The sequence below is a fragment of the Podarcis cretensis genome (assembly GCF_951804945.1).
Source record: "Podarcis cretensis genome assembly, chromosome: 18".
Taxonomy (NCBI): Eukaryota; Metazoa; Chordata; class Lepidosauria; order Squamata; family Lacertidae; genus Podarcis; species Podarcis cretensis.
Window position 1 is genome coordinate 13,952,510 of NC_137188.1, and position 21,793 is coordinate 13,974,302.

The 21,793-nt window shown below is 49.4% G+C and overlaps 1 protein-coding gene across 1 annotated transcript in view; it reads left to right on the forward strand.

Moving 5' to 3' along the window:
• The window catches only part of CPAMD8 (C3 and PZP like alpha-2-macroglobulin domain containing 8), a 47,680-nt gene extending 26,013 nt beyond the window's left edge, over positions 1-21,667 (forward strand). The window contains exons 23-43 of the mRNA XM_079960412.1: positions 424-475; positions 1,163-1,461; positions 2,390-2,615; positions 3,755-3,931; positions 4,966-5,047; positions 5,169-5,325; positions 6,086-6,160; positions 7,007-7,172; positions 8,866-8,952; positions 9,210-9,346; positions 10,090-10,245; positions 10,498-10,560; positions 11,528-11,763; positions 14,057-14,144; positions 14,294-14,368; positions 15,441-15,546; positions 15,627-15,737; positions 16,995-17,207; positions 18,292-18,372; positions 19,342-19,511; positions 20,320-21,667. Of these exons, the coding sequence (XP_079816538.1) occupies positions 424-475; positions 1,163-1,461; positions 2,390-2,615; positions 3,755-3,931; positions 4,966-5,047; positions 5,169-5,325; positions 6,086-6,160; positions 7,007-7,172; positions 8,866-8,952; positions 9,210-9,346; positions 10,090-10,245; positions 10,498-10,560; positions 11,528-11,763; positions 14,057-14,144; positions 14,294-14,368; positions 15,441-15,546; positions 15,627-15,737; positions 16,995-17,207; positions 18,292-18,372; positions 19,342-19,508 (2,754 nt within the window). The 3' untranslated portion in view covers positions 19,509-19,511; positions 20,320-21,667. The remainder of the gene's footprint in view (positions 1-423; positions 476-1,162; positions 1,462-2,389; positions 2,616-3,754; positions 3,932-4,965; positions 5,048-5,168; positions 5,326-6,085; positions 6,161-7,006; positions 7,173-8,865; positions 8,953-9,209; positions 9,347-10,089; positions 10,246-10,497; positions 10,561-11,527; positions 11,764-14,056; positions 14,145-14,293; positions 14,369-15,440; positions 15,547-15,626; positions 15,738-16,994; positions 17,208-18,291; positions 18,373-19,341; positions 19,512-20,319) is intronic.
• The last annotated feature ends 126 nt before the right edge of the window (positions 21,668-21,793 follow it).

The window sequence follows — 21,793 nt, forward strand, 5'->3', positions numbered from 1 at the left end:
ACGGCCCCAGAAGGAGCACACTGTGCCCCCCAAATAACACCCTATATACCCCACAGGTGGCTTAATATTTGCAAGAGAAACACGCTTCATTGTTCTGCAAGCTTGTGCCAAACCTGCTCACGCCGCCTGCTTCTTAACCTCAAGAATGATATTGGGAATAAATTTAGCTATCTTTGACCAGCACTGTTTTTTAAAAAATCAAGGTACGCAGGCGAGATCTTTGTCTCCAAATGTGTGCGCACAAAAGCGGACTGGGGAAATGTCAATCTCAGCGCACTCTCAGAAGCGAAGGAAATTCGTCTTTCTGATCCTCGGCAGCATCACCCGTTGAACCTTTTAATTATCCCAGTGGCCTGAAATGTTTTATACTGCCATGCCAATGAAGGTATTTGATTTCTCAACGTTTTCCTTTTCTTTTCCCAGGCAGAGGGCCTCACCAGGGAATACACCTACAGCGTCTTTTTCTGCCCTAATGGTAAGTTTGAGGAGTAGAATATATCTCTGCCGTAGACGGAAGAGTTTTCCCCTTCTGGGTACGGACAGAGGTCATTTCGGACGTGCTGAATATTCTGTCCTGTCTCTCCCATGCCATCAAGGTGACTTGATTCAGTAAGCAGCCTTCCCCCCCCCCAAAAAAAAAACCTCTGGCATTCTTGGGTCTTGAGTTCGAATTGTGAGGCCGCCTGGTGCGCAAAGGGGTCCATTGTGGAGCTGGGTACATGTGTTGCCTTTACACGGAGAAAGACGCCCGTGGGGAAAATAACCCTGCTCCCCGTTTTAGTCCCCGGCTATGGAAAATCCAGGGATACGGGTGGCGCTGTGGGTTAAACCACAGAGCCTAGGACTTGCCGATCAGAAGGTCGGCGGTTCGAATCCCCGCAATGACGGGGTGAGCTCCCATTGCTCGGTCCCTGCTCCTGCCAACCTAGTAGTTCGAAAGCACGTCAAGTGCAAGTAGATAAATAGGTACCACTCTGGCGGGAAGGTAAACGGCGTTTCCGTGCGCTGCTCTGGTTCGCCAGAAGCGGCTTAGTCCTGCTGGCCACATGACCCAGAAGCTGTACGCCGGCTCCCTCGGCCAGTAAAGCGAGATGAGCGCCGCAACCCCAGAGTCGGCCACGACTGGACCTAATGGTCAGGGGTCCCTTTACCTTTACTTTAGAGAAAATCCACATTTTCACCCCCAACAAATATGAGTACCAGTACGTGAGGAAGCCGGCCTGGATGGGGCATTTTGAGGTGTCCGTCAAAGCCCACCACAGTGCCCACCTGGCGCTATCGGCCGGACCCCACGACATGGCCGAGATGACGGAGATCGTGATCGGCGGCCGCCAGAACACCAAGACCTGGATCTCGACCAGCAAGATGGGGGAGCCCGTGGCCAGCACAGAGACGCCTGCCATCCTCTCCTGGGACGAGTTCCGGAGCTTTTGGGTCAGCTGGGCCAATGGGGTCGTCCAGGTGAGAAATTTGGGCATTTCGGGGGGGGGCGAGATTGGGAGCGGGGTTTCTAGAAGCCCAGAGAGCATCCCTGACTCCACAGAAATTTTCTTACCCGGGGGGGTGGGCATTCAGCTGAGATTCATTTCATTTCATTTCATTATTTATTTATTGTGCTTTTAGATTACGTTATTTAACTTAAAAGGGAAAGAAAAAAACATAACACAAAATCATGCACTACAAACAAACATCGAAAAATTGTCCATATCTATTACACCTTGTCACCTTCTAGTTCCGTTGACTTCCCTCCAACTCCATCTAGCTTTAAATTTATATTTAATAATAATAATAATAATAATAATTTATTTTCTAGTTCCATTGACTTCCCGACAAATCCATCTAGCTTTAAATTTATATTTAAAAATAATAATAATAATTTATTATTTGTACCCCGCCCATCTGGCTGGGTTTCTAGCGCACTGTTTGTGTCTGTATTAAATAACTAAGTCTGAAGGCAGACTTGGTTACAAATATGTACATGTGGATCTGCCCCATATGGGGGGATAATCCCAGTGATTCTAAGAGCTAGCAGAGCAGTCCTAGCTAAAAGCTGGTCCAACGAAGAAGGAAGTCAAAAAGAGAGAGAGGTGTGCTGCGTGACTCGTTCTTTTATTACCTGGACAGGTGAGGTCACGCCCACCTTTGATCACATGCAAAAGGAATGATGCTCCAGCCAGGAGGAACAGGAAGTTTCGACCGGCTGGACCAAAAATTCCCTCGCATGTCTTCTCTAGCATTGCAAGGAATGTTGTACTTGACTGCCTCTCATGAATCACGTCGCACACTTAATGAAACGGTTGGGATTTGTTCCCTAATGTGAGCCCCTCGCTGGGACCCCGGAAGCAAAGGGGGGTGTTTCCTGATGGCCGGTGTTTTTCCATCCCCACAGGTGGGCCACGGCCCCTCCGCCCTCAACGAGTCGGTCATCGTGAGCTGGGCGCCCCCCCGGCCGCTGGACGTGAAGTACGTGGGGTTCTCCACAGGCTGGGGCTCGGTCGGCGAATTCAAGATCTGGAGGAAGAAGGAGGCAGACGAGAACCACAACGAAGCCTTCACCCTGGGGGTCCCTCAGAACGTCATCCCCGGGTCGGAACGGGCTACTGCCTCCGTCATCGGTACTGGACGGCGCAGGCGGATCAGCTGGGAGGGTGCCGAATTCCTGCATGTTCACTTGCTAAACTAGTCGGGGAAAGTACTGTATTTTTTGCTCCATAAGACTCACTTTTTCCCTCCTCAAAAGTAAGGGGAAATGTGTGTGCGTCTTATGGAGCGAATGCAGGCTGCGCAGCTATCCCAGAAGCCAGAACAGCAAGAGGGATCGCTGCTTTCACTGCGCAGCGATCCCTCTTGATGTTCTGGCTTCTGAGAGGCAGAATATTTTTTTTCTTGTTTTCCTCCTCCAAAAACTAGGTGCATCTTGTGGTCTGGTGCGTCTTACAGAGCGAAAAATACAGTTACAGGTTTTACATACAAAAACAAACGGAAACTTCATTCGCATCGGCCAGCAGCCATAGCAATAACACAAAAATGGAACATACAGTGGTACCTTGGTTCTCAAACTTCATCCGTTCCAAAACCAAAGCATTCCCAAACCAAGGTGCACTGCTTTCCCATAGAAAGTCATGCAAACCAGATTAATCCATTCTGGACTTAAAACAACCCTTAAAAGAGCCATTTAGCGTGAATTTTCCTGTCTGACGAGCCCATCGATCCATAAAACGAAAGCAAGAATCAATGTACTGTACTAGAAAATAAAGAAGGCAGTATTGTAGATGATAAACATTACAATTTGTTTTTTCGTCTTCACCTGCACTGATGATAGTCGTTGTTTGGGATTTTATCCGTGTCTGCAGTCACACAATCCATCCATCACTAGGCAAACTGGGTTTCCACACAGTCACAAAAACAAATGAACCAAAAAAGCCTCAAAAACAAAAACACAAAATAAAGAGCGAAAACAAAAGTGCCAAACTTAATCCGTTCCAGAAGTCCATTTGACTTCCAAAATGTCCGAAAACCAAGGCGCGGCTTCTGATTGGTGCAGGCGCCCCGGAAACAATAGCCGACAGCCGCGTCGGACGTCCGGCTTCTGAAAAATCATTTGAAAACCGGAACAGCCACTTCTGGGTTTTGATCGTTCGGGAGCCGATTTGTTCTGAAGCCAAGGCGTCTGGGAACCAAGGTACCACTGTATGTAACGTTGGGGAAATGCAAAATAAATGGCTTAAATTTCTGTCGTCTCGCTTGCCCGCAGGGGACGTGATGGGCCCGACCCTCAACAACCTAGACAACCTCTTGCAACTGCCTTTTGGCTGTGGGGAGCAGAATATGATCCATTTTGCACCTAATATCTTCGTCCTCAAGTACCTGCAGAAAACGCGGCAGCTCAGCCCCGAGGTGGAAAGGGAGGCTACAGATTACCTGGTGCAAGGTTAGAGCTCCATGGGGCAGCTTTATTTATTTCTCTCTCTTTTTTTGTTAAATTTTCCACTTTACCATTTAAAACGCTCCTTTTTAAATCCCGGAGATATCCATGACTCCCTTTCTTCTCTTTCCACGGTTCGTTTTGCACATCATAAATCCCTGCATATTTTACATAAACTGCGCCGTTCGGTTATTCCATTGTTACAACCACCGTGGCTTAGTTACGCTGGTAAATTTATCTGAGTGCTGCCAGCGTTTTCAAGGGTACGCTATTTCCCCCCATGTATTCCATAAACATTTTCCAGTCTTCTCCAAACTTCTTCTTGATCTCTTATTCTATATGTTAAGTCCATAAGCTGCTCATATTCCATCCTTCTTCTTTAGCCGGACCTCGCCTCCCACCATCTTTTGTGCTCTCTGTCGGAACGTTCCGGGTGGCGGTAGAGGATATATTGTTTATTCATATCCTCCCTAAACTTGCGCTAGCAAGTTCCTTTACTTAGCAGAGTTACACCCCCCTTTTTACACACACAGCAGATAGCTGGTTGCAGGCTCGTGTGAGCCTCTCACTATTATACAATTCAACCTGTCTCAGATTGAAGTTCCCTTGAATCCCTCTTAAAATAATAAAGAAGCCACAATCTTATTCAAAGTCAATGAAAGAAGTTGACTCACATCAGTTCACAGATGGATTCCTGGAGGCAGACTTAGTTACAAAGATGTACATGTGGATCTGCCCCATATGGGGGAATAATCCCAGTGATTCTAAGAGCTAGCAGAGTGGTCTTAGCTAGAAGCTGGTCAGACGAAGAAGGAAGTCAAATAGAGGGAGAGGTGCTGCGTGACTCGTTCTTTTATTACCTGGACAGGTAAGGCCACGCCCATCTTCGATCACATGCAAAAGGAAGGGTGCTCCAGCCAGGAGGAACAGGAAGCTTCGACCGGCTGGACCAAACATTCCCTCGCATGTCTCCTCTAGCGTTGCAAGGCATGTTGTACTTGGCTGCCTCTCATGGATCCTGTTCCACGCTCTCTCCGCAGGGTACCAGCGCCAGCTGACCTACAAAAGGCAGGACGGCTCCTACAGCGCCTTTGGCGAGAGGGATTCCTCAGGGAGCATGTGGTAAGGGGGCAAATGGGGTCCTTTGTGGGGAAGGGGGACTGGCTGCCCGCTGGGACCGGCTGCCCTGGGGGGGGGGGCTTTCCGGGTGCCCAGACGACAACGCCCTCCTCTCTCTTGGCAGGCTCACTGCCTTCGTCCTGAAGTCCTTTGCCCAGTCGCGCGGGTTCATCTTCATCGACCCCAAGGAGCTCTCGGCCGCCAAGGACTGGCTCATCCGGCACCAGAAAGAGGACGGATCGTTCCCAGCACGAGGGCGGATTTTGAATAAGGACATACAGGTATCGGAAAAGGGACAGGAGGCCGGGGCAGCCGCTAGGACCGGCCGATAACCTGGTTATCGCGATATGTCGCCAGCTAAACATCACAGCAGGTGATGCTGTGGGTAAAACCTCAGTGCCTAGGACTTGCCGATCGCATGGTTGGCGGTTCGAATCCCCGCAATGACGGGGTGAGCTCCCATTGCTCGGTCCCTGCTCCTGCCCACCTAGCAGTTCGAAAGCACCCCTAAGTGCAAGTAGATAAATAGGTACCGCTTTCTAGCGGGAAGGTAAACGGCGTTTCCGTGTGCTGCGCTGGTGCCGGTTGGCCGGAGCAGCTTCGTCACGCTGGCCATGTGACCCGGAAGTGTCTCCGGACAGCGCTGGCTCCCGGCCTCTAGAGTGAGATGAGCGCACAACCCTAGAGTCGGACACGACTGGCCCGTACGGGCAGGGGTACCTTTACCTTTACCTAAACATCGCAGCACACTGGTATATCACAATATATCAATACACCATACTTTTTGGTGTATAAGACTAGGTTTTTTAAAATTCAAAAATCATGTTAAAAATTGGGGGTCATCTTATACATGGAGAATCCCCCCCCTTTCTTAATTTCGAGTCCCCAAAAATAGGGGGTGTCTTATACGCGGGGCGTGTTGTACACGTAAAAATATGGTATCACGGTCAACCTCTTGGTATGTCGCAATATATTGGTATACTGATATATCGCGATGTCTGCCAATCTGGGGTGGATTTTTTTGTGTTTTTCGAATTCCAGGGAGGAATCCACGGGAAGATATCGCTGACGGCGTACGTGGTCGCTGCCCTGCTGGAGACAGGAGTCGCCTCCGAGGTAAAACTCAATGTTAAAACTTGGAGGGGGCTGGGATTCCCTTTTTTTTGGGGGGGTGCTAAGAAGCCAGGGTGCGGCGGGTGGTGCAAAAAAAGACTCCCAGACTTTTAAAACACCTGCTCATCTTGATCTGCCAAGAGAAAGGACCCTGGGGCAGTGGCTGGGCGACCTGGAATGGGCAATAAAAGAGGGGTGATAATTTCATTCCTCAAGTCTTTATCAAGAGGGCAAGCCAGAAGGGCATGTGCCACCGATTCGGGACGGCCGTCCCCGCACGGACGTTTTTCGTGTGGCGTTTGTTGGCATCGTCCATCAAGTCCAGCCAAGGGCAAGACATTCAATCTTGCGAGAGTCAAAGCACGTCTATATTTTGGAATTGCTCGGTTATGCAGATAGGGTGCCGGAGAGTCGAAATGGGAAGGTGGAAAATAGTCATGCCATGGGCGAAATCTTCTTATTGTGGCCAAGTTGTTCTGGCACTCGAGATCATTTAAGCCAGGCATAGGCAAACTCGGCCCTCCAGATGTTTTGGGACTACAACTCCCATCATCCCTGACCGCTGGCCCTGTTAGCTAGGGATGATGGGAGCGGTAGTCCCAAAATATCTGGAGGGCCAAGTTTGCCTATGTCTGATTTAGGTGCTGACAAATTGGCCTGTTTGCTTTGCTGGAACCCAAAGTGAGCGGCTGTTGTGGGGATAAACCACCGGAGTGAAGTTTTTTGAGGAAGACAGTTTTAGCAGCTCAAAGAATCCCTGCCGGGGAAAAACCTCCGAGGACGGGGGACCTGAGCGCCTGCTGAATTTGGGGTTTTCTTCCTCCACTCTCACCTTCCTTCCCGGCATAGGAAGAAAAGAGTTCGGTGGCAAAGGCCAAGCACTTTTTGGAATCCAACTTCTTCTCGGCCAAAGACCCCTACACAGCTGTGCTGACCGCCTATTCGCTCACACTCCTGCGAAGCCTGTCTGCGCCCGCCGCCCTGCGGAAGATGAACGCCATGGCGCTCACACAAGGTGAATCAGCCTCCCGGCCGCCTTATTCTGTTATAATAATAATAATAATAATAATAATAATAATAATAATAATAATAATTTTTTATTTGTACCCCGCCCATCTGGCTGGGTTTCCCCAGCCACTCTGGGCGGCTTCCCACAAAGATGAAAAAGACATTAAAATGTCACACATTAAAAACTTCCCTGAACAGGGCTGCCTTCAGATGTTTCACCTTATTTATATGTTTCAAGAGTTTCCAAATTTAACATCGAACGAAAGCCGTTGAAATAACCGCTCGACCCAACGGAGGCTTCCCCTCAAATTTTGCTGGGAAACACAACTCCAATTGGCCCTTTGCAAACAGCAGAAAGTCTGAACCAACACTGCGGCTGTTTCCAATCTTACCTGAGTTTTTACACCTTTGCAATAACTCCAAATATTCTACCGAAGGTTTCCAACCCTCCTTCAAGTCTGCCTGGTTTTGCTAGTTAAGATTTGCCAATGTGAATGTGAATTTTATTATTACGGTCGCAGACCAGTTCCGGCTTACTTACAATATCGGAAAAATCACAAAACACAACAGGAATACATTGAATTGCAATTGGGTTTAACAGAGACAATTCAGGTATAACAGCAGTTAAAAATACACATTAAATCTTGATCGCTAAAATATAACCTCAAATTGTCATTTAAAACCTTAATCATGATTTGCCAGTGTGGCGTATTCCATTTCAAGCGCCGTTCTGCTTTGGAGGGGTATTGCCTCGCCATTTCTGCACATATAATATCCCTGCTGCCATTGTTCCGGATAATAGAAATAAGTTCACCTGCCTTTTGGGGACATCCGTCGCAGTTCCCCTGGGAAATTCACCTTAAATATTCTCTTTCATCCGTTATATAAATCTCCCCCAAAACCCTTAACCACTCAGGTGCCCAGCTGCCTCAGCAAGGCCCTCCCTCTCCTGTCCTCGTCCGTTCTGTGCCCGCTGAGGACCCCCGGGGGCACCCCTTTGGGGTCCTTATCAGTCACTTGCAAAATCGGCCCGTTCTGGATTTGTGCCCCCCTCCTCCATATTGCATGGGACGCGGGTGGCGCTGTGGGTTAAACCACGGAGCCTAGGACTTGCCGTTCAGAAGGTCAGCGGTTCGAATCCCCGCAATGACGGGGTGAGCTCCCGTTGCTCTGTCCCTGCTCCTGCCAACCTAGCAGTTCGAAAGCACGTCAAAGTGCAAGTAGATAAATAGGTACTGCTCCGGCGGGAAGGTAAACGGCGTTTCCGTGCGCTGCTCTGGTTTGCCAGAATCGGCTTAGTCCTGCTGGCCACGTGACCCGGAAGCTGGACGCCGGCTCCCTCGGCCGGTAAAGCGAGCTGAGCGCCACAACCCCAGAGTCGGCCACGACTGGACCTAACGGTCAGGGGTCCCTTTACCTGTTGACCTCCATATTGCCCTGTCCTCTTCTGGACTGTTGAGTTTCCCCCTCCAAAATTAAAAGGATATATAGATATCATATTATTTATGCAAATTGATTTTCTCTGGAGTTAAAGATCTGACTGGGACAAACCTTGTTATGCCGAGCTCGTATTTTGCACAATTTGCATACGGTGTCTGTTTGATAATGTGTGGTTTGCTGTGCCTAATAAAGGACTGACTTTAAAAAATAAAATAAAAGGATTCCGAGTTCCCCCTGACTACCCGCCTCCTGTTTTCCAGACGGCTTCACCCACTGGAGTCTAATGGGCACCCTGGCGACGGACGAGGACACGTTCATGGGCTTCAACGACGGGCTCTCCCAGTCGGGTGAGTCTTCGCAGTTTGCAAGGGCGAAACGTTAATAAGAGAAGGGTCTCCCTGGTGGGCTTTCCTCTGGGGTTGGGGGGGCATTTGAGGGTAGCGGGTGCGGATTCTGCAAAGACGTGGAGAGCGGGTTGGTGTAAAGCCAGGAGTGCAGGTTGCTGGAGGGCAGAAAAGGACTATTGGCTCGGGGGGTGGGACACACGCCGTGGGTTGCCCCTGTCCCACAATTCCCCGCTCTTCTGCACCCCCCCCCCCTGCAGTGGTGTCGGCCGAAGTCGAGATGACAGCTTACGCCCTCTTGACGTACACCGCCCTGGGGGACGTGGCGTCGGCGCTGCCCGTCGTCAAATGGCTCTCGCAGCAGAGGAACGCCCTGGGGGGGTTTTCCTCCACCCAGGTGAGCCCTGTCCGAATCCGAGAGGGGAGAAAACGCCCAGAAACAGAGCGAGCCCCCTAAAGGAGGGGGTGGGAAGCATGGCAGCAGGGATCATCAGGTCGGGGACCGAGGGGTTAATCCTGCCGGGGGTGTGGCAGAAGAAGGGTTGCCCGGCAACCGGCCAGAGCGGCATGATGCTTGCTGCGGCCGTTTCATAGCTCAGTTGGGAGACTGGGAGACTCTGAACCGTGGGGTCGTGGGTTCGAGTCCCACGTCGGGCCAACGTTCCGTTGCATTGCAGGGGGTTAGGCTAGATGACCGCTGGGACCCAACTCTGTGATTCTATTATTCATTTGCACAGCATTTTTTTTAGGGGGGGACACAGGCAAACAAGCCTTTCAACAGTCACAATCCAGTAATTCTGTGGTGATGGATGCGCCAAACGTTTGGATGGACTATTTTGTTCCTGCAACAGCGGTTGACTTTTCTTATTTGCGGAAAGGCTTGTTTCCCTCTTTGATACTGATTGACGACTTTCTCTAATTATGTCCATGCAATTGATGATGGTTATTTTTGTGTGACCCCATGACGTATTTTCTGTTTAAGAATTGTGAAACAATTGTCGAACAAATACTTTGTTCGAACATGATTGGCCGCGTGTTGCCTGCGGTTGCTTAGAGCTGCAAGCGGGTTGGGCTAGATGATTTCTGGGGGTCCCAACTCTGCGATTTCTTTTTATTCTCCGTCCCTGCCACCGCCCACAGGACACCTGCGTGGCCCTCCAGGCGCTGGCCGAATACGCCATCCTCTCGTATGTCGGAGGCGTAAACCTCACGATCTCTCTGGCCTCCACCAACTTGGACTACCAGGAGACGTTTGAGCTGAACCGGGGCAACAAGAAGCTTCTGCAGACGGCCAGGGTATAAAAAAGGGTTTTCCACCCCGGGGGAAGTAGAAGGGGCTCTGGGCCGCTGGGGACCCTGCCTTTCACAGGGGGCACCTGGTCTCCGCTTGGGAGTTTGCGGAGAGGGTCGGCGGTTCGATACGCACGGTCCTGGGTTCGTTTTCCGATGATGCCCAACGGAGCTGCGAAAGACATCCTTCCAGGCATGAATTCCTGCTGCTGCTGCCGGCCCGTGTGGGCAATACTGAGGTCTATGTTTCCTCGACAGATCCCTTCGCTCCCCACGGGGCTGTTTGTGAGCGCCAAGGGAGACGGCTGCTGCCTCCTGCAGGTGAGGGTCTCCCTGGACTCGGGGTCTTCTGTTCCTGGACTGGGCCTCGTTCTGTATCCTACTACCCCCCCCAAAGAAATCAGAACCCCTGGGAAGCTGCTGCCAGCCTGTGCAGACAACGCACACCCGGATGGAGCGAGGGCGTAAGGCTCTGATTTAATTAAGCCCTTTCCGGAGAACGGTGAGGACTAGCCCCTTGCTCTGTTTTCAGTGAGGACGCCTGCTTGGAGTGCAGAAGGGTCCCAGGTGCAATATCCCAACTGTGGAGTTTGCCACGAGTTTGGAACCCCAGGGTGCCGCTTCTGCCCGCCCGTGTCAGCAACATGCAGCCCGGCGGACCCGGCGGTCTGACTCCGTGCAAGGCAGCTTCCCCTCTACCTTTTGCCATTTTTAAAATAATTTTTATTAGTTTCCATTTGCAAAAGCCCAAAATACGCCTCATTGTATCCGTATCAAATCACAACACCCAATCAAACATCCATTAATCAAATATCCAGTTGTATAAATTTGGTGGCTAGAATTACAGGTTTAATCATTTTTTTGTTAATTCCACTCCCAAAGTCTTATTTAACCCAGTTGTATTCCGGTCATAATAACGATCCCTTATTCAACAGCTGCAATATTTATAACTTCTATTTGTATTCACATATTCGATAATTTATTAGTGAAGATCTATATCCTTCCACAGGCAGATTCCTGTTAAAATCGGCGTCTCTGCTCTTTCATGAGGACTAAAAACTTTTTTTTTTTTTAAATCGCGAGGGCTGGAAGCTTTCCTTTTTAAGGGAAGCGTGCCTGCCTGGCATGCAGAAGGGCCCGTGATTAAAAAAGCAAGTTTCTAATCCTCGTGAAAGAGCAGAGAAGAAGCTTATTTAAACGGGACGTTGCCTGAACCCCTGCTGCTGCCGACCCGTGCGGGCAGCACTGAGCCGGGCGGAATAAAACCAGAGCCCGTTTTCGTTTCCAGATTGACGTTGCCTACAACGTCCCTGACCCGGTCGCCAAGCCCTCCTTCCAGCTGCTGGTCAACCTGCAGGAGCCCAAGATGAAGAGGCACCGGAGAGCCCCCCCGCGGCCCCCCAAGCCCGGCCCCCCAGAGGAGACCCCCCAGCGCAGGGCTGAGCAGGCGTTGGGGGACGACGACGACCCGGCCGCCGACCAGGACCAGCAGGAGTACCGGGTGATGGTGGAAGCCTGCATGAGGTCAGCTTGGGCCTGGGGGGCTCAGGGCGGGGGGCTTGGGGTGGGGGGCTGACAGGGCTGGCCTACCTTGCATAGACTGACATAAATAGATGATAGATAGATAGATAGATAGATAGATAGATAGATAGATAGATGGATAATATTTTGGAAATGTACATCCAGTTGTTTTTTCCTTTAATTTTTGGGGGACCCCCAAGCAAGTGGGGCCCTAAGCTAGAGATTGTTGAGCTTATACATCTATCCGGCATAGATAGATAGATAGATAGATAGATAGATGGATAATATTTTGGAAATGTACATCCAGTTGTTTTTTCCTTTAATTTTTGGGGGACCCCCAAGCAAGTGGGGCCCTAAGCTAGAGATTGTTGAGCTTATACATCTATCCGGCATAGATAGATAGATAGATAGATAGATAGATAGATAGATAGCTTATACATCTATCCGGCATAAATAGATAGATAGATAGATAGATAGATAGATAGATAGATAGATAGATGATAGATAGATAGATAGATAGATAGATAGATAGATAGATAGATAGATACATACATACATACATACATACATACATACATCGAGATAGCTGGTTGGATAGTTGATAGATATAGATAGATAGATAGATAGATAGATAGATAGATAGATAGATAGATAGATATAGATATAGATATAGATATAGATATAGATAGATACATAGATGATAGATAGATAGATAGATAGATAGATAGATAGATAGATAGAGATAGCTCTTTAGATAGTTGATAGAGATAGATGATAGATAGATAGATAGATAGATAGATAGATAGATAGATAGATATAGATATAGATATAGATATAGATATAGATATAGATATAGATATAGATATAGATATAGATATAGATAGATACATAGATGATAGATAGATAGAGATAGCTCTTTAGATAGTTGATAGAGATAGATGATAGATAGATAGATAGATAGATAGATAGATAGATAGATAAAGGTAAAGGGACCCCTGACCATCAGGTCCAGTCATGGCCGACTCTGGGGTTGCGGCGCTCATCTCGCTTTACTGGCCAAGGGAGCCGGCGTACAGCTTCTGGGTCATGTGGCCAGCATGACTAAGCCGCTTCTGGCGAACCAGAGCAGCGCATGGAAACGCCGTTTACCTTCCCGCCAGAGCGGTACCTATTTATCTACTTGCACTTTGACCTGCTACCTCGCAGGGGGAAGAGGAAGGCGCTGCCATGGCTGTCCCGTATGGGAATTGAACCCGCAACCTCAGTAGCATCAGCACCAGGCTCTAACTGATATACCGTATTTTTCGCTCCATAAGATGCACTTTTTTCTTCCTAAAAAGTAAGGGGAAATGGCTGTGCGTCTTATGGAGCGAATGCGTGGTCCCTGGAGCTGAATTGCCCAGGGGCAAAAAGCAGATTTTCTAGAAAGAGGGAAGTGGGTGTTGATAGGAGCTGCTGATTGTTTGCTGATCGGGAGAGAGATAAGGGACGCTAGAGATAAAAGAGGCTGCTGGGGGGGGGGGAGGTAAAGGCAGAAAACTTGCAAAGGAGGGAAACTAAAGCAATAAGGAGAGAAATTAGAAGAAAAAGAGGAGCAAAAAACTGCTCCAGCTGAGGAAAAGACACTAAGGCAAACAAGAGGGAAAGGAAGCAGCTGATCGGCAAGCGATCAGGAGGGAGATAAGGGACGCTAGCGATAAAGGAGGCTGCCTGGGAGCAGGGAGGTAAAAGCCCCTGGATCCTCAGGATTTTTGCACTGGGTCACCCCAAATTCACCATCATATCACATAGCATGTCCATGGCTACAGCCTGCACCAAAAAAATCACGCACTCACTATTTCGTGGGGCCGCAATGGTGCAAAAACGTGGTTACAAAGCACGGATCCACGTGGATCCTCAGGATTTTTGCATTGGGCTACCCCAAACTCACACATCTGTGGCCACAGCATGAACCACAATAATGATACCTCCAGTGTTCCGTTCAGAATATTTTTTCTCTTGTTTTCCTGCTCTAAAAAACTAGGTGCGTCTTATGGTCAGGTGTGTCTTATGGGGCAAAAAATACTGTAAAAAAAACCCTGGAGCACCGTTGCTGCCAGCCAGTGTTGGCACACAGAGCAGTGGTCTCCCTCGGTAGAACCTTAATTTTTGGAGGGGGGCTGGGAGAGGCACACAGCCTTTCCTGGGCTAGTGGGACTCGGTCAAAGGCGGCTCCCTTATACCCACGAAATCCTTTCTTCCTTCTCTTCTCCCCTCGACCTCCCTCTCCATGGACCCCCGGGTGCCTCTGGGGCAGGTGGCTGCATTTGGGATCTTCCAACATGGCCGTCCTGGAGGTCCCCCTCTTCTCGGGCTTCCGAGCCGACCTGGAAAGTCTGGAACAGGTAAGCGCCCGCCCCGGCTGCGCACCCTGGCTGCGCATCTCTGGGGTCTCTGGGGTCATCTAGCCCAACCCCGGGCAAGTTGGGGGGCAGACCCAGCCGCCAGGTCTGGCTGACCCCTTTCCCCCCCTCTCCTTTTCCGCCTCTCCAAGCTCCTCTCCAACAAGCAGATTGGCCTGAAACGCTACGAGGTGGACGGCCGGAAAGTCCTCTTCTATTTCGACGAGGTGAGTCGGCAAGGCTGGGGAGCCACCACTCGGAAGGCCCTGCCGGAAGTGGGGGGGGAATCCTGGGGTGGGGTTAGAGGGTGGGTGGCCCCTTTTTGGAGGAAATGGGGGATTTGGAGGGCTGGAAACCCCCCCCCCCAAAGAGGAGAGGGCCTAAATTGCCGTTTAGACATAGGGGAGCAGCTTTGGTTCACTTTTTTACTCTTCTGGGTAGAATTCCTTTATAATTTTATTTTCCCTTTCCTCGTTGTGCAATTATTTCAATGAAAAACAACATCTTTACATAATCACTCTTTGACTTCCCTCCTTTCTGCACAATTATTTATTTTATATCTCCCCCCCCCCCTCCACGGCGTCTCTGATTCAAATCTAATTTCCCATTAGTCTCCCTTTTAGTTTAATTTCTCAACGGCACAAGTTGAAGCCAACCTGGCTAATGCTTTAAGTTGTCTGCATCTTCAAATAATCAGTAATTCTCCGTCGGATTTTTAAAAGTCTCTCTCCTTGGTTTCTTATTCTTCCGGTACATTTCGCCATTTCTGCATATTCCATCCATTTTCATTGCCAGTCCTCCGTTGTAACTTGTTAATTTTTTTCCATGGGGTAGGGTTTGTGTGTGTTTCTTCTCGCCCCCCCCAGGGCTGCAATATATCACCAGCTAAACATCACAATATACCGATACGTCACTTCAAACTGGTTTGGGATGATAAATCGATATATCGTCCTAACACACATCACAATTTGCAATATATTGCCAGGTTCAAAAAAACCATTTAACCCATATTACGATATGGATTTCAAACTGGTTTGGGATGATAATTTCAATATATCGCCTGACCCTACTAGAAACTAACCTAAGGTAGAAATAGTTGGCCCCCGGCCCCACACACCCCAGCATGTGGCCCCAGGAACATCACCCGTCAGCTTCCGAACACAAGAGACGGCCCTATTTTATGGAAAGGTTGTGGGTTTGGGGCGGCGAGCCCCTCCTGCAGATGCCCCCCTCTGTGGTGGGTTGGCGGGGGCCGCGTAAAACGGCCCTCGGGACCTCACCGAATCGCCTCCTCCCCAGATCCCAAGCCAGTGCGTGACCTGCGTCAAATTCGTGGCCTTCCGGGAATACGTTGTGGGGAAGACGGCCCCCGTCCCCATCAAAGTGTACGACTACTACGAACCAGGTACGTCGGACCCACCTGTGCCCCCCGCCCCCCCCCGCCCCTGGCAGCCCCCTCTTCTGACCCGCCTCTCGCACCCGCAGCCTTTGAAGCCACCCGCTTCTACAACGTCAGTGAGAACAGCCCCCTGGCCCGGGAGCTCTGCGACGGACCCCTCTGCAACGAGGTGGAGAGCGGCGCCAGCCACTGGGTCGGTGAGTCCCGAAGGCAGGCGGGTGGGCGGGCGGCTAGTCTCACAGGTGTAGCCCCTTCTTGCGCCTGCCGGGCTCAGAAACGCTGTTCTGCCTTTTCCCCTTAAAAAAACCCAGAACGGCTTAGAAATCTCGGCAGTAAAGGGCAGGCGCTGGCACGGCACGAAAGGAAAGGGAGGGAGGAAGGAGGAGGAAAAAGGAAAGGTGGGCCAGTGGTTAAGTTTGGCAGTGGGTCTTTCGCTGGGGGGTCACAGGGCCAGATCAGAATGGTCCTATACAGTGGGATCTTGGTTCTCAAACGCTTTGGTTCCCAAACTCCGAAAACCTAGAAATAAGTGTTCCAGTTTCCGAACGGTTTTTGGACACCGGACGTCCAACACGGCAGTCGGCTGTTGTTTCTGGGGCGCCTGCGCCAATGAGAAGCCGTGCCTCGGTTTCCGAACATTTCAGAAGTCAAACTGACTTCCAGAACAGATTAAGTTTGGTGCTTTTGTTTTCACTCTTTATTTTGTATTTTTGTTTGGGAGGCTTTTTCGGTTCATTTGTTTCTGTGACTGCGTGGAACCCAGTTCAGCTACTGATTGATTGATTGATTGATTGATTGTCTGACTGTGGAAATGGATAAAAGCCCCCCATCCAAACAATGACTATCATCAGTGCAGGGAAGAAAGAAAAATTAATTTTCATTTCTATCATCTACAATACCGACTTATTTATTTTATAGCACAGCACATTGTTTATTGCTTTCATTCTATGGATCAGTGGTCTCATTAGATAGTAAAATCTGTAAAATTGCTGTCTTAGGGGCTGTTTTTTAAAAGCCTGGAACGGATTATTCCATTTTGCATGACTTTCTATGGGAAAACGCTGTTTTGGTTTTGGAACGCTTTGCTTTTGGAACGGACTTCCAGAACGGATTCCGTTTGAGAACCAAGGGACCACTGTATTATTATTATTTATTATCAATGGTCTGGTTAGATAGTAAAATTCATGTTCAGTTGCTGTCTTAGGGAATTGCTTTTAAAAGTCTGGAACGGATTAATCCGTTTTGCATGGGAAAGCAGTGCGCCTTGGTTTGAGAACACTTTGGTTTTGGAACAGAATTTCTAGAACGGATAAAGTTTGGGAACCAAGGGACCACTGTATAAGAGGGAAGGTGATCGCGCAGGCGAACTTCCTGCCTGGCAGTGGGTTGGACTAGATGACCGCTGGGGGTCCCTTCCATGGTTCTGCACCTGGTTTCTCTCCTTGCCTGCCCAGGTTTCGTCCACACGGGGCTCTGCAACAGCCTCTCGGGCTGCCAGGAGGAAGGCTACTTTGAGCAGTGTGAGTGTTCGCGGGATTGCGGCTCCGGTGGGGACCCCGTCTGCGGCTCCGACGGCCTCGTCTACCCCAACCACTGCCAGATGGAAGTGGCCGCGTGCGGGAACGGCACTCGGATTGAGCAAGTCCCCCTGGCCCAGTGCGCGGCCGGTAAGTCGCCTCCCCGATCTTCTGGATCCCCTTGATGGGGTGAGCTCCTGTTGTTCGGTCCCTGCTCCTGCCCACCTAGCAGTTTGAAAGCACAAAGTGCAAGTAGATAAACAGGTACCACTCCGGCGGGAAGGTAAACGGCGTTTCTGTGCGCTGCTCTGGTTCGCCAGAAGCGGCTTAGTTCTGCTGGCCACATGACCCAGATCTCCCTCGGCCCATAAAGTGAGATGAGCGCCGCAACCCCAGAGTCGGCACGACTGGACCTCATGGTCAGGGGTCCCTTTACCTTTATTCTAGCTATGGTCTAAACCACTGAGCCTAGGGCTTGCCGATCAGAAGGTCGGTGGTTCGAATCCCCGCAATGACGGGGTGAGCTCCTGTTGCTTGGTCCCTGCTCCTGCCCACCTAGCAGTTCAAAAGCACGTCAAAGCGCAAGTAGATAAATAGGTACCACTCTGGTGGGAAGGTAAACGGCGTTTCCATGTGCTGCTCTGGTTCACCAGAAGCGGCTTAGTGACCCGGACAAACTGTCTGCAGACAAACTCCGGCTCCTTCGGCCAATAAAGCGAGATGAGCGCCACAACCCCAGAGTCGGTCACGACTGGACCTAATGGTCAGGGGTCCCTTTACCTTTACCTTTAAGGTGTTTTAAATTTGTTCTTAACCGCCCTGAGCCTGGTTTTTGAACCAGGAAGGGTGGGGTATAAATAAAATTTATTATTATTATTATTGTTATTATTATTATTATTATTATTATTATTAACCACGGCCATTGCCCTAGGAATAAGCTACATTATGGACTGGAGAATGGGTTGATGTAAATAGCTGCACCGGGCACCGTGAAATCTTCTTACATTCTTATCATTTCTATACCAACGGAAGTCGAGGCCTTCTGCATGCCAAACAGGTGCTCTTGTCACCGAGCGAAGCGCCGCCTTCCCCTCAAAAGCCTTTCAAGATTCCGGTCCTCAGGGTTTCCGAATCGAGAGGCGGCTTAAATAGGAGCATGGGAAGCTGCCTTGACGTGGAGTCGGACCAGGATCTGGCTCCACGCTGACCGCACTGACCGTGTTCCTCTTCGCAGGCCAGAATCACCCGGGAGAGGCAGAGACTGACTTCCGACCTCTGGAGCTGCCTGGTGTCTCGGAGCAAGAAACCCCAATCGGTGAGACCCCTCGACCACTGGATCTCTGCTTCTGGAGATATATATTTGATATCTATCTATCTATATCTATCTATCATCTATCTATCTGTCATCTCTATCTATCTCATCTATCTATATCCATCTCATTTTTCTATCTCTATCATCTATCTATCTATCTTATATATTTTATCTATCTGTCTATCTATCTATCTATCTATCATCTATCTATCTATCTATCTATATCTCATTTTCTATCATCTATCTATCATCTATCTATCTATCATCTATCTATCTATCTATCTATCTATCTATCTATCTATCTATCTATCTATCTATCTCTATCTATCATCTATCTATCTATCTATCTATCTCATTTTTCTATCTCTAGCTATCTATCTGTCTGTCTATCTATCTATCTATCTATCTATCTATCTATCTATCTATCATCATCTATCTTTCTATCATCTATCTATCATCATTCATCTATATCTATCTACCTATCTATCTATCTATCATCTATCTCATTTTTCTATCTCTATCATCTATCTATCTACCTATCTCTTTCTATCTATCTCATCTATCTATATCTATCTCATTTTTCTGTCTTTATTATCTATCTATCTATATCTATCTATCTCTTTTTATCTATATCTATCTATTTCATCTATATTTATCTCATTTTTCTATCTCTATCATTTATCTATCTATCTATCTATCTATCTATCTATCTATCTATCTATCTATCCATCCACACGCATTTATATCATATCATAATCAGGCTTCCAAACCGTTTTGCGCTACAGTGGGACCCTGGTTCCCAAACACCGAAAACCCGGAAGTGAGCAACTACTGGCAAAAAACAAGAGAGCGTGGGAAAGATTAGAAATTTGGAAAAGTAACCCCGGAACCGTTTTCCTGCTGATGGTTCCCTTTTGGCTCCGGGGGGGGGGCGGTCCTGGCCCCCTTTGACCCCCTTTCTCTGCCTTTCAGAGGAAGCCCCCACCTCCCAGCTGGACTTCTCCTACTACTCCTACGAATACGAAGTCGACCCCTACGCCATGTCGGAAGGGGACGCCTTTGAGCTGACGGCCCCCAGCAGCACCACAGCAGCAGGAGGGGGCCGGTTTCAGGGGACGGCGGTGCCCACGGGGGAGTGAAGGGTGAGTGGGGACCCCGGGGTGGGGCGGAGGTGGGGCAGGGGCTCGTGACATCATCCTTCCCCCCCCTCCAGCCCACAGGGCAGCAGCAGCTGCAGCACCCAGGAGCCAGCTGGCCTTTGCGGTTCCAGCTTACAGGAGTTATTGACCTATATTTCAAGAAATATATTTACCTCTTAACTGGGAAAAAAGAAAGCCCAGGGCCAGATTCAACTCCTGAACGTAATGGGGCCTTTTATAAGTCCAGCTGTCCTTTGTCAACAAAAAATTGTTATGATTGTTATTAGGGGAAGTAATTTGATTATACTATAACTGAAATAGGAATTAGTAATTATTAGTTGTTGTTATTATCAGGCGGAGTAATTTGATTCCGTTCTCATTTCAATTATTATTATAATTATTATACTGTTACAGATATAGGATTTAGTAATTATTAGTTATTAATCAAGGGAGTAATTTGATTCCATTCTCATTTCAACAACAGTAGTTGTAGTAATAGTGATCATCATCATCTATTAATGAAATGGAAATTAGTAAATATTAGTTGTTATTATTAGGGAGACTAATTTGATTCCATTCTCATTTCAATAATATTAGTTGTTGTTATTTTATACTATTACTGATAAAGGAATTAGTAAATATTACTTGTTATCACTAGGGGGAGTAATTAGATTCCATTCTCATTTCAACAATAGCAATTAGCAATTATTTGTCATTATTAGTAATCATTATTATTGATATGGATTACTTTGGAATCAAATTGCACCTTCTAATCCCTTCCTTCTCCCCCTTTCTTTCTGTTCTCCTCTAGGGCTCTCTTCCCCCCAATCCAGCAGAGGCTGCCCCATGCCGGAGACCCAGCCAGGCTTTTCCCTCTCTATGCCGAGCCGAAGCCCAGCTGCCCCCCTGGCAAACTTTGCCCATCCTGCCCGCCCCCCCAGGCCCTCCGTGCCAACCCCTTGCCCCCTTGCGCCACGCCAACCCAGGAGCTATTCTGCCGCAGAGGTGGAGCACGGACTCCCTCCCTCCCCAGCCAAGCCTCGCTCGGATCCGGACCCTGCTTCCTCCCCACCTCACCCAGTTTTGAGAGGCAAAGGTGGGCAAGGGGAAGCTGCCTGCCCGTGCCCGGCAAGATCTCACGGCACCCTCAAGACGCTCCCCGAACCTCACCCGCCCAAATTGCCACCCTTCGTCAGAACTTTTCCGTCTCTGCTTCTGTCGTGTTGCGGCGGGTCAGGCTGGATGACCCCCGGGGGTCCCAACTCTGCAATCGAGGAGCCAGGGCTAGGCTTGGGGGGTTTCCTGCCTCCCCATTCCCACCAGATTCCTGGAATCGGTCGTTCAGGATGTTCCCTTCCTTTCCACTAGGAAACGTTCTCCGTTCTGCATTTCTGTCCTGCCTTCCTCCCCGAATGCTTGGTGTATAAACCTGCCCCGTGAAAAGGGCTTTTTTCCAACCCACCCGGGGGCGCCAAACAAGCCCCTTCCCCTCTTGAACCCACAACCCCTCGCTTTTCGCTTTAAAAAGGGCGGGGGCCACAGAGAAAAGGTTTCCCATATTGTTGGCAGATCCCGAGATACGAGCCACAACTTGGGGATTTTCTCTTTTTTGGAGGGTGAGAAATCAGCCTCCCCCCCCATGTTGTTTTCTTTGCACAAACACCCCCCGCAACAATCCCAGGGTGCCAGGACCCCCTCTGCCCCACCTCTGAGCAAGGCAGAATGTGCCCCCTTCGCTCGGCGGCTACCCAGAACCCTTTTGCTCTGCCGGTATTTATTTTGGAAACGGCTGTTCTGCCCTTCCAGGGTGTGTGGGGGGGTGACCAAGTGGGGCAGGCGAACCCCACCCCATGGCATCCGGCAGCCCCTCTCGCTTTCTCCCATTTCTGCCCTAGACCGGGGACCCCCCCTCTTCCGGCACGACCAGCACCTGCACCCCAGAAGAGCTGGGAAACCCCTGCCCTCCCTCTCCCCCCAGCCCCATTTCAGTAGGGCGGCCCACAAACCCGAGGCACGCAGAGAGGGGACTGCGGACCTTGGCACACATTTCGGTAGCGAGTTCGAGTGTCCAGGTTGTGGGCAGGTGGGGGCACGGGAGAAGAAGTTTGATTTAGATGCTGATAAAATATTTTATTAAAAACCAATGTCTAAAAATCAAATGGCGCCTCTTGTTTCTTTCCGGAGAAAGGCAAGGGTTAGGACTTTGGTACAATCCGGCGTTCTCGTAGGTCCGTTTGACGAACTTTTGCCTAAAAACGACGGAACGGCGTTTCGAAATCTGGGGG